Source organism: Aphelocoma coerulescens, unplaced genomic scaffold, assembly GCF_041296385.1.
Source record: "Aphelocoma coerulescens isolate FSJ_1873_10779 unplaced genomic scaffold, UR_Acoe_1.0 HiC_scaffold_171, whole genome shotgun sequence".
NCBI lineage: Eukaryota > Metazoa > Chordata > Aves > Passeriformes > Corvidae > Aphelocoma > Aphelocoma coerulescens.
In genome coordinates, this window is record NW_027183519.1 from 172920 (window position 1) to 185031 (window position 12112).

Genomic DNA, 12112 nt, shown 5'->3' on the forward strand with positions numbered 1-12112 from the left:
GTGAAATAACAGCACAATTAATTTCTTTCTTACAGACAATGTAATTTGAGATGCGGTACAACCTATTTTTTATGTGAAAGACTGTTTTTACATCCTTTTTCTTCCAGCTTTCCCAATAATGTCAGAGGGCTTTACCCAGGTCAAAGGCTTTCTGTACTCATAGTACTCAGTCTGTACTCTCTTTTATGTCATGATGTTCTGCAGTGTGTGTGTATTCTGAATACTATATTCAGATTCTGAATCAAATGTGGAGGGGCAGGGGAAGAGGGCCAGTTGTAGTGAGATTAATCCAATATCCTTCCACAATGGTGAGACAAAGAAATGTTTGTTTCAGAGCTTCAAAACTGACCTTATTGTAATCTGTAATTTCAGTTGATTGTACCCATTACTTATTCAGGTACATGGGCATCAGGATGCAACATTAATAGTTAGAAATGGATATATTTGTGAGGGAAAAATCAAAACAAATACTGCACAAGTGAAATTTTAATTAGGAATAAAACCCTGCATTTTCACTGCAGCACTATTTCTTTCCTGGCTATCTTTCAGCTTGGAACAGCCCTCAGTATCCATGTACTCAGTCTACCTTCCATGAACTCAAAACAAGTACGTTGAAGGATGAGGATTTATGAGTACAAAAGTTGTTTTTTTTTTCTTTTATGTCTTCCTTATCTTTATCCTTTTGAACCACGGCCTTGTTTTAGAGGAGAATGTGTGCAGGGTGTATCGGATCAGGCCCAGTGCTTACGCTGCCAATTTCTTTGGGTGGATCAGTGACCAAGGCTCTAGCAGAAGTGTTCAAAGGGTAGCCACATGGAGGCTGTGTGTATGAAAGACCTGTGCTGTATTGTAGTGGTTGCTGCAGCACTGACTCCTTTAGTACTGAGGCTAAGAAACCATCATCTGAGCCAGCTGTACCTGCTCGGACCTTGGATCTATGTAGCCTCAAATCCTGTCACTGAGGGTGGATCACATGAGGTGTGAAAGGAAGCGTGACAAACAGGAAAGGACTCCAATAGCCTGTCCTCCACCATAGTCTTTCAGCAGTCCGTGGCTTGGAGACATCCTGAATCAGACTTTGTATCCTTGGTGTTTCACAGATTTCAGTGGCTATTAATTCCACAAATTTGTCTGGTTTGCTGTGATATCTGCAGCCTCCTGCAGCAATGAACCTGATAGTTTGACTAGAGATCTGTCTGTTATATGACAGTAATAGTTAGAGACCTCATGATGCCTATGTCTTTGTTTTTGCAATCCAATTTCAGACAAAAATCAACAAACAGATGCAACACTGGAGTATGAGAGGGAGAATAAAAGGTGTAATGTGAGGCTTTGCATGTCAGCTAAAACTTCCACATCAGTATCTGACTTCATTTTCCAAATATTCTGCCTAAGGCCTCTTTCTCAAACTGTGCATCATTTCTTTCAGTTTTTGTAGAAGTGCGTGTTATATGTGAGGTTGGCTTCTCACTGCCCTCTGCCAACCTATCTGAGCCCACAACTCCTCCTCCATCAGGAGAGGTGTCACAAGGCAGGACCACAGGTAAAGGGGGTCACGTAGCACTTGCAGCTGTGCAGTTGGTAGCACTTTAAATGCACCAAATACTTTCTTCCAGTTCCCTTCATCTCCCATTTTTCTGAGGCTGCACACTTACTTTTCAAGGTGGACAAATGTACAGTGAATTTTCAACCCATTATCAGAAAGTTATTGCCATACTATCCATCAAATTGGATCAGAATATCAGAACAGCAACCAATACCTTTATTCAAGATGCTGAATACCTATATAGTGAGCAGCTGACAGTTCAGGTTTCTCCTGATACCTTCCATCTCCTGCTGCACAAAACTAGAGTTTGTGTATCATCTTTCTCTAAATGCATAATTCAGAATAAATAAAATCCCAGTTTTTCACTGACGATGTTGTGCAGCAATTTTGCTCTTGTTGGTATATTTTGTGGAACTGCACCCTTTCTCTTTCAATGATGGCCTCAAGTTGCACCAAGGTAGTTTAGATTAGATATTAGGGAAAAATTCTTCACAAAAAGGGATGTTGTTGAAACAGGCTGTCTAGGGCAGTGACAGAGTCATCATTCCTGGAAGTGTTCAAAAATGTGTAGATGTGGCACTTGAGGACATGGTTTAGTGGTGAACATGGTGATGTTGCTGGGTTGATGGTTGGACTTGATCTTAAAGGTCTTTTCCAAACTTAACAATTCTATGATTCTGTGACAGCCTTCAAAGGATCCAGGTAATCTATCTGGACTGGTTGAGCACCTCCAGTGCACCCTCTATTTTCTCAGTCACCAAAAACTTCAGTATGAAATAATTTCTTCAATCTATTAAAATGCCATCTGTTCTAACAAGCTACTGAACACAAGTATTTAGTTTTCATTTCCTTTCTGGGAAGCAAGGTTTAACCCATTTGTTTTGGTGGGTGATGGTTTGGGGGCAAGTTTGGGTTTTTTTCAGTCTTGGAACCTGTTTGTGTCAGTTAAGGCTGTTTTGAGATCAATATAAATGTCTTCTTACTTGCACCTAGTCTGAATGTTCTTCTTGGTTTGCTCTTTGAGTTGCATCTGGATATTTAGCAGAACATCAAACTGCTGAACCATTGAACTCCCAAACTGATCTGGACACGTCTCTGTGCAGTCTCCGGGCATACTGCAGCCCTGTATCTAAATCCATCCATTACCCTTTTATCTCTTGAACAGAGAGCATCTGTGACCACTTCTTCTCCAGTGTATAATCATTGTCTCATCGTCACTGAATTGTTGGCTGGCACTAATGATCACAGACCTTAGGACAAAAATATCTTCAGGCATATTTGCAACCATGGAGCAGCCATAACTTGGTTTCGTTTCACAAGTCTTGCAGGCTCCTGCCCTCTTGGAAGTGCAAAGCAACATAGAGCATCCCTGCCTGCATCCATTCCTCACCAGACATTGATATTATAGGGGGACACTGTTCACTGTTCCAGGGATAAAGTGTGTAGCACCAGGAAATCTGGATAGGGCGTGAGTGTCTGTGTGCTGCAGTCTCAGGGTGTGCAGAAAGGCAGAGTCACCCTCCCTGGCCTGGCTACCGCTGTGGGCAGGTACCACTCAAACACTCTGCCTTCTGCAGCCAACGCTGCTTGCCCATTTCATACTCTGATCCAAGGTCTAGTGGCATAAATGGGATGTAATCAGGGAGCTACGTTGACTCTGGAGCCTGCCCTTAGACATGTTATTCTCCTGGGGTGCTTCCATGTGAATCTGTCTGCAGAAAAAACAGCTGAGAGTGGAATTGATAGAAAAGTACTGATATTTATTACCACTATTGAGTATCTTCTGCATGGTAATATATTTCACAATTAATTTCTCCATCGCCTTCTTTTTTAAATAGTTTTGCCAACTTCTCTCTTTCATTCTCTATTTAATCTTCTATTTCTACATATTAAGCAAGGAAAGTAGAGACATGCAGAAGGGGAAAAGAACTGAAAAAGAAATGAGCGTTCTTGAAAATATCATTCCTTTGTTAGTATAAAACTGTGCAATATTTGAACTGGTTCGCTTTATTTTAGCTTTTCAAAACAAGATTTTTATCTAACAAAAAATATGCCTTGTTAAGATGTTTCAGTTTTTTTCCTAGAAGAAACCTGTGATTCCCTTTTCTCTACCTGAAATGTGACATGATCAGAACTTCTGAAGCTCTATCTTAGCAACACTTCAAAATTACTTTAAAATATTTTTTTCCAAAATTGAACCCTTGGGAAGTGAACACAATTCCAGCACATTATTGTTGAACAGTTTTTAGCAGATACCAAGTCTTGTACTCATCTCCAAAAAGCTGGACTAAATTAAAGAGCCTTTTTTGCTGTGAAGAAAAGCTGTTGGAAAACTATTGATAAGTCTTTTCCATTCTCTTCAGGAGTGCAACTATTTAATTTGGCTGCTAATCATTTAAATGCCTAATCAGTGAATTTTTCTATAATCCTAACTTGTATTACAATTTGCAACCCCAGGCCCTTGATCATTTGTAGCTTTTTAACACATATTCACTTCTCCTGGAATGTAATACATCACTTCCTTGCCTCTCATGTGTGCATGAGGAATTAAATTGTCTCCTGCAGGTGAGCAGGGAGGCAGAAGGCAGTTTCCTGGAGGCATTTGGGTTTTCCCACCCTCATGCCTATCTCCATGTGGCTCTGGACAGTCTGTGAATGCCACTCCCTGTTCATCTCCATGTACAAATCTCTGACACAAAGTAATTCCACTGCCATTCCTGAGTCATGCCCTTGGAAACGGGACATCTGTAAACACGTCCTCATCTGGATTCTTATTTGCCTGCCTGTAACTGCTGGTAGTGCCTCTGCTTCTCCAGGGAAGGAGGATTGAGAACTGTGTGAAGTTCTTAAATATTCATCCTTCTGCTTTGGAGGAACTGAGCTGATGTCAGTGTTACTGGCAAAAATTAATTTTATAGTTCTATCTTCTTATTTTTATAGTTCAATGTTCTAATCATAGCTATAAATTAATTAAAGTCTTATTCCTCTTCAACCTTGGAAAATACATTGTGGTAGTAACCCACCATTTTTGAGCAAATCACAGGGGAGATAATCGATAAACTAGGAAGAGTACTAAAAATCTATCGTGTGAACAATTTTTGGCATTAAGTAAATCTGACAAGGAGACTGGCTGGTTTGTACAGTGGTCAGTGATGTGTTCCTGCTAGACTCATTGGTCCTTTTGTCTTTCCATGTTTATCTGATGCAAATATATTTTCTGTTTCTTAGGAGAGCACTCATCTCATGGGAAGAATAAAACTCGGCAACTCTTCACATCTCAGCAATAAATATGTAAGTTCATAGCCTTTGTTTTCCATCCCATAACATTAGTGATTGTCAGTCCCTTTAATACTTTTTAGTCTCAGTATTGTGCCACATAACTAAAAAAAAGGGTTAAAAATGCAAACCAAAAAGAGCAATGACTTAAGTTGGCAGCAGCCTCAAGGAAAAATGTCTTAAAGAAAGCTCAGCTTGAGCACACCATCGTGACCAGATTCACAGGCAAACTGAAGAAGCTTCCAGCTCCAGAGACAGACCTATATAGGCAAGAGCATGTGACTTTAACTGTTCAGCATTTCCTGGATGTAAATCCCTGAGTGAATTTTCTTTCTGTTTGTGTGAGAAAGAATAGATTTTTAAAGGCAGATACCTATTAAAAAAAAATATTTGGTACCCAGAAATTTTTTGCTCCTTTTTTTTTCCATGAAAAATCTGAATCTTTTTCACTTCATGAAAAAAGCCAGCACTTTGATTGAGGTAGTTTATTACCTCTTGAAATCCTTGGTGGTTAACATACACAGCAAGTGCTGGATGCTATTTTTATGTGTGAGAGGGCAGAGAGCATCAGAGCACCTCTGAAACCCAGGTTTTGATGTGGGCACTGCATTGTCCTTCATGTATGAAGCTTTCTCAGGCACCACAATATCCACTTCCCATGGAGCTGCTTCTGTCGCTTGTGGAGAGCTGTGGTCCTTTGCTGAGGGAGAAGGAAGCAGCTGTGGGAAGGGTCCTATGTGACCAGGGTAGAGCAGGAGGTAAGGGAGAAGGATGCTCTGAGGAGCTGGGTGTCCCAGCATGTGTGGGATGGACCCAACAGAGGCTCTGGCAAAGCCCAGCCTCCCACCAGCACTGTAGGATGAAGCCCCTCTAGAATGGGTCCCATCACCCTCCACTGAGAAATACCTGGCTGACCAGAGATGTGAGGAACATCTTTGATGGTTTTGACCTATTCTCATTTCCTCTAGCATGCAGAGACCGAGCTTTCCTGATGCCAATAAAAAGGACAAAATTACCTCCTTTGTTCCTTGAATTAGAGCAGCAGAACGCAGTTTTGCCTACATTATTGAAAACCCAGAGGTGGTTCAGTATGTGTGGATGCAAGACAATGGCCTGGACAATGAATTTAATCCTTATTGTCTAACCCATATTGGATTTATTCTGTGTCTTCCATTTTAGCTTGCTCTTATGTTCCTGAACAACCTTACCTGGAATAATAATCCTGAGATACTCTTGTCATTTCAGATGTGAAGCAGCCTGTTTTATCACGATATCCAGGAACATCCCACCAAAGTTGCATTTCAATGGGAAATGTGGAGCAGCTGAAGCTTTTTACCATCAGGGCACTTGTGTTAATGGCCAGGTTTTGACTTCTAAATCTCAAGCATCTCCTTTCCCTTCTGGAAAGACATGTAATTTTTTGATGGCTTAATTACTGGTATATCATATATATTTATTATTTTCACATATAGTAAAAGCAGGGAAACAGGTTGAAGAGAATGTAAAAAGAAGAAGGGTGAAGATAATGTAAAAATTAGGTGATGTTTGCATAGTAGCTACTAAAAATGTTTTCTGCACACAGAGGAAGGAATATGTCAGTATACTTTGTTGAACTTATGGTAGCTAGGGATCTTTTAATTGTATGTAGCAGAATACAAACAGGGCCTGACCCTTGAAACAGGACTGGGCAAACAGCCACTATGAAAATTAATTCAGTGTTTTCCATGAGACTCCTCACTGTAGCACATGCTTTGCTTGTCACAAATGTTTACAGGGTGGGATGCCCGGCTGAGATGCTGAAGTGTGTGCTTGTTTTCTGTGAAGGGAGGAATATACCTTGCACTGAGGCTCTTTTAAATTCTGTAAATTACTGAATATAATCCTTGTAATGTAGCAGGCAATAGTTGGTTTTCACCTGTTCCTTGGCTAATTGCATTATGTGTGCTACAAATATGACTCCCATATAGCCTGGGGCACACAGTGGGAATCAGCAAGGGAAGCAATTTCACAGATGAACCTTCGTCCCTGTGTTCTGAGTAATGCATTGGATTCCTGTGGGTTATTGAATAACTCTGGAAGTTTAGAGAGTGTTTCAAGTGCTAATTACAGTAGCTCTTAATTTGTACAGAGCTGGCAGTTCCAAAATATCAAGTAGTGCTTCTATCTGCATGTACCCTACCTTTCTAGAACTATAAATGTTTGAAAGTTATATTACTGTGAGCATCTGCTCAGTCTCAATCCACTGACTGGTAGCATTCCAAGAATTACTTTTTTTTAAATTGAAAATTGAAAGAAGACAACTGTTGGTCTAAGTGTAGGACCACGATCCAGGATGATCATCTAAGTTTTGTTACCTATTGATGCAACACTTTTGAGGAACTTCTCTCTCCAATTTCCTTCTCTGAAATATTAAAACTTGCCCAGCATTATGGTAAGAGACTGAGCAGATTTATTAGTTCATGTCTATAGACAAATCTGAAAAGTGTTTTTTTCCCTGTGCTTGGCCATTGCTCTTACTTCCACTTTGTTGGATCTGACAATCTTCTGTCTTAGTGGCACCATGGAAGACTTTTGATGAAGCTTGATCAAAGATGGGGAACAAACAAGTGTCCATGCTTCAGCTGAACTTACGTGGTTCATTCAGGTATTCCTGGATCACTTGTGTTCTTCAGGAGCAGAGGAGTCTTGGATGCCTACTTTGGAAAGGTCAGGCCATCTGAAATATGCTAGTTGGCATCTACAACTATTCTGGTTCCTGATTGATGAAGTTTCCTTCAAAAAAAAAGCAGTCACTGTGGATTTTCATGTTGATTAAAAACCCAAGATATTTTGTGGTATGTTGTACAGTGAAAGGACAGTAGAAAAAAGCAGAGAAAGATTGTGAAATACCTGTTTGTGTTTTTGTGCAAAATACTTTCAGAAAATACCATGTTGCGTCAAGAAAAAAAAAATGTACTGCCTATTAAAATGTATTATCTTTATTAAGTAGCTATCCTTTTCTGTTTGCAGAAATGTAATCCGTTACCCGTGTCTAGCACAACTATTGTCCATTACTCCACATTCCTGTATCACAGAATGAGCTGGACCCTTTCTGACAAGCCTGGAGAGCAGGCATTAGATATTCTGGGCATGGTGGTGGCAGGAGCGCCATGAAACCTTGCAGAAGGCATGCTGGAGGTGGCAAGTGGAAACTCCTCCTCATTACAATCAGTGATGGGGAGAGAGCAGGCCTCTGCAAATCCTGATGCTGGAAAAGTGAAAAACACCAAAACAGGGAAGGTGTTTGGGCCCTTCATGATAAGGGGCACGGCAGACAACCAACTCATCAGAAGGCTGGGAAACATCTCTCAAAGGGACTGACTTGTGCTGAGTGTGTATCAAGTAAAAGAGGTGAGTTTAGTGGAGAGCGGAAATAAGAGCCTGAGATCCTCTTAACCCCTGAAATTACAAAACTTGTAGTAAAGGGAGACATATGAACTTCCATGCTTGTTAAAAATCACAAGGGAATTAATGTTGGTATGAAGGAGAGAAGACAGATTTGCTTGAAGGATATCTGTAAAGCACAGAAAGGATTTGAAAGAATATTTGGGGCACTTCTGCAGGGCTGGAGGTGCTGGAATTGGCTTTAATGGGAAGTGATGAACTGTCTGCAGAGAGAGCTCAGTATTTAAAGAAGTTACATGCAATGGATCAGGTAGATGAAAAAGAAATGAAAAATCAATTCAGGTTGTCTGGCTCAACAGCTCCACTGTAATACATGTCTAAAAGAGCCACTACAGTTTTTCTAGCCACTAGTATGGCAAAAAAAGCCCCCAAAAGTTAAAGTTGGTTCTCCACTGTGAGTTTCGTCTGTATGAGAATACCAGGAAAATGGATCTATATTTGTAAAAGTCTTTTCACTAAAGTTTGGTTAAATCCTCTGTGGACAGTCCTATTTAAATTTTGTGTTCTTCAGCTTCTGTGTCCTAATTTGCTAAAGCAGTAAATGACATCCACTTCACTGTGGAATGAACATGCCCACAGAAATGTAATTGAACTGGATCTGCTTACAAATTAGTTCAGCTCGTGAGTTACTTGTTGAACAAGTTTGTAGGTCGAGTATATAATTCTGATCTACATGTTACAATCCAAGACTAAAGAACGTATTTGGGTGGCAAAGACTTTGGGGTATCATTAATCACTGCCAGCAAAGTGTGCAGGGCTCAGTTTTGCCAGGAGAAAGTGTTTTCAGCACTGCTTATCTCAGGCTCAACTTGGGAAAGCAAGTCACTGTTTTCAAGCACAGAAAAGTTTCCCTGAGCTCTTCCCAGAGTCTAACCCTGCTCAGTAAAAAGCTTTGCAATATTTTGGGAGTGACCAGTTGCAGCATGCTGGGATTTCGGACCCAGCTCTAAACAAGACAAGTGGGCACTGAAGGAAAAGAACCAACCAAACAAAAAACCCCATGTGGCACAGTCTATTGACTATTGGCTTTCTACCCTAAGATGCTGTATCAAGTAACTTATCTGACTCACAGACAGAAAAATGCTTTTGTCATTATTTACAGGGAAAAGGTCTAGAAATGAGAAAAACAACATAGAAAAGTTGAAAATAATTATTTCTAAAAGGTAAATGCTGAAGAGGTAGGCATGAAATGCTTTTCAAGCACAAGCAGCTTATTAGCCTTCTAAGTACTTACATTTTATTCTCACACGTTTGGCCGAGGGCCTCATGTTGGCTGCTTGTGAATGGGCCAGTCTTCTGGGGTTTATTCTGCTTATTGGATCACAGGAATGATTCTGATCCTTGACACTCCATTGTTTGTGGACAGAATTATTTCACAGGCACTGCTCAGAAAGTTGTTTAAATGAAAAATATTCCTTGGCCTGTTTGTTGTGGGAAAGTTGTATGGCCTGCCAGCAAGGCTGTTGCAAGGGAAAGCAGTAGCCCTGTCAGGATACTTCACCTTCCATAAGCCCCAAAGGCACCTGTGGTTTTGGAATGACTCCACCCCACTGAAGAGGGGTGAACCATTTCACTGCATACCAGTGCACAGTAGACTTAGAGAAAGGCATAAAGCACATCAGTCTCACTGGCTCGGGACAGGGAGGCCATTGGCAGCATCTGTGACACTCCTTGGTTGTCAGCAGCCAGCAGATATGGCTTTTCTGCAGTGCCCTGTGGTGACAGCACTGCCTTCACAGCCGTCCCCTCAATTTCTGGGCAGAGTGCTGGCTATTGATTTGCTGTTGGATTTCTGCAGTGCTCCTGGGAGCTCACTCACCAGCGCTGAGTGAGCCTGGCCTCAATGCTGTGCCCCGGCATGCTGGGCATCTCCAGCACGCTGCCTGCAGCAAAGCACTCTCCTCAGGACGCTTTGAACATACATCTCAGGACCTCTCTGGCACCATTAATTACGGCCCTCAATTTTTTCCAATTAGAACCCTATATGTAATAAAATAAAAGAGCTTAAAGATTGCTCTATTGATTTCCAGTTGAGGCAGCTTTTCCGTTTATGGCCAAGGACAATCTATAAAACACAGACTTTAATTAACCCTGGTGAGTGCAGCTGACATGAAATGTCAATACCCTCAAAATTTTCAGCATAGACAGCTGAAGGATCTTCTCAGCTCCCTCACATCCACTCTGCATGTTCCCTGGGTGGAGAGCCACAGTAGAGGCACTTCCCTATCAGGCTGCACTGGAACAAGGACAGAAACCTCTCTGCTACCACAAACATGTTTATTGCTGGCTGTGCTGGCCGTGCCTGTGGATGTGCCTCTGTCTTTGCTTCATCTTGAGGGCTGGACAAGACCTTAAAGGTCCCTTCCAACCCAAATCATTCTGTGATCTTCTCCCCCCATGGCTTTGCAGGTAGGCAAGACAAAGACCCACAAGTAGCCTGGTGGTGGCCTACAAGGGACACCCAGCAGGTCCTGCTGGGTCCTGGGGACCCTGTGCCATGGTGGGCAGCTCTGGGGCTGTTCTTCAGGCATCCACAGGTAACCCCTTCGTTCCACGGCTGTCACATTGTGGCCGCTGCGCTGTGCTGGGCCTGTTCCCTGGAACAATGTCCTGTAATTTAAAGGTGTTAAGCTGCATAGAGCTTAGTCTGTTATTTGAGGTCAAAGCTACTGAGGTGCCTCAATAGGGTAGCCTCATCAAGAGTTCTGATGCACTTCAGGACCTGCGTGGGTGGCAAAATTCCAAAGAGAGGAGCAGCAATCAGGACCTCTGGCTGGTCAAGAGTGAAACACAAACCTGCCTGTGGGAAACTGCCTCACTGCCTTGCATGGAGGGGCTTCTGTAGCAGCAATGTCAGCTTTTGGGGCCACATCATGGCACTCAAAGGAGCAGCACTAAACAGTGCAGCTACAGAACTCAATACCACAAAAAACCACGCTAAATAAAACTGGGAAGAAAGGTAGTGCTATGTGGGCAAGGAGCATTTCATCGGTTTCCATCTCTGCTTTCCACAGAGCATTTATTTTCTCCAGATTTGGTGCTTTCTGATAGAAAAGCAACTGTGTTACTGTGTTCTTTAGTATTATTAACAACTTTCACCTTTCTCATGTCATCAGTAGGACACTTCCCTGGTCAGGGCTGCTGTTTTTCTAATGAATGTGGCTCATTTGTCTGTTTCCCTCCCTCCCCGCTCTGCTTTTTGTCTGCTTGCTCTTTGGGTAGTAATTTGATGTATTGAGCTCTCACCACCTCCACTGCCCCCGGGGCTGAAGTTCTGACAATGCTAAACAGTTAAAATGCAATGCAATTAGAGGCAGTACAGAACAGCAGAGAATAAGCCAGCAAAAATTCAGTCGTGCATAACGCTGTGGAGACTGTGTGGCTGTCAGTCTCCAACTCCAGGAGATAATTTGGGCTTTTTAAGAAGCAATAATTGAGCCTTTTGCATATGCTGCGGTTATGAACTAGTCAAAAGTCTGTTTGCTCTGCACCCTGGAGTACCAGATGGATTGGATTGTCCCTGCAGGTCTTCGGGGGCTGCCAGCTTCATACTTCAAGACTTTTCTAGCTCCTGTACTTGTAAGTTGTTCTTCTGACAACTCTTATGCATACAAGCACCTTGTCTGAATTTAGCTGGCAAAGTGAGGAAGGAAGGGTGAGGAAGAGCATACCAAACTAAATCCACATAGCTTGGGGAGTTCAGAGCCAGAGCTGAACTCTGCTGCCACATCATCCAAAGAAAAGCTGCATGTGAGAGAGAAAACCACCTCAGACCTTCAGCCCTCAGAGTATGGTAAGTGCTGTGTGCTGCAGGTCAGGCTGCAGCTGTCCCATGCCAGCCAAGCT

At 42.1% G+C, this 12112-nt stretch overlaps 1 protein-coding gene across 3 annotated transcripts in view; it reads left to right on the top strand.

The window, feature by feature from the left end:
* Positions 1-7807, top strand: part of LOC138100944 (endomucin-like) — a 41511-nt gene extending 33704 nt beyond the window's left edge. For all 3 annotated transcript variants that reach the window (XR_011146985.1, XR_011146986.1, XM_068998781.1), the window contains 2 exons: positions 4775-4837; positions 6068-7807. Coding sequence is in view for 1 of the 3 variants with exons in the window: in XM_068998781.1 (XP_068854882.1) it covers positions 4775-4833 (59 nt within the window). In the remaining 2 variants the exon portion in view is untranslated. The remainder of the gene's footprint in view (positions 1-4774; positions 4838-6067) is intronic.
* The last annotated feature ends 4305 nt before the right edge of the window (positions 7808-12112 follow it).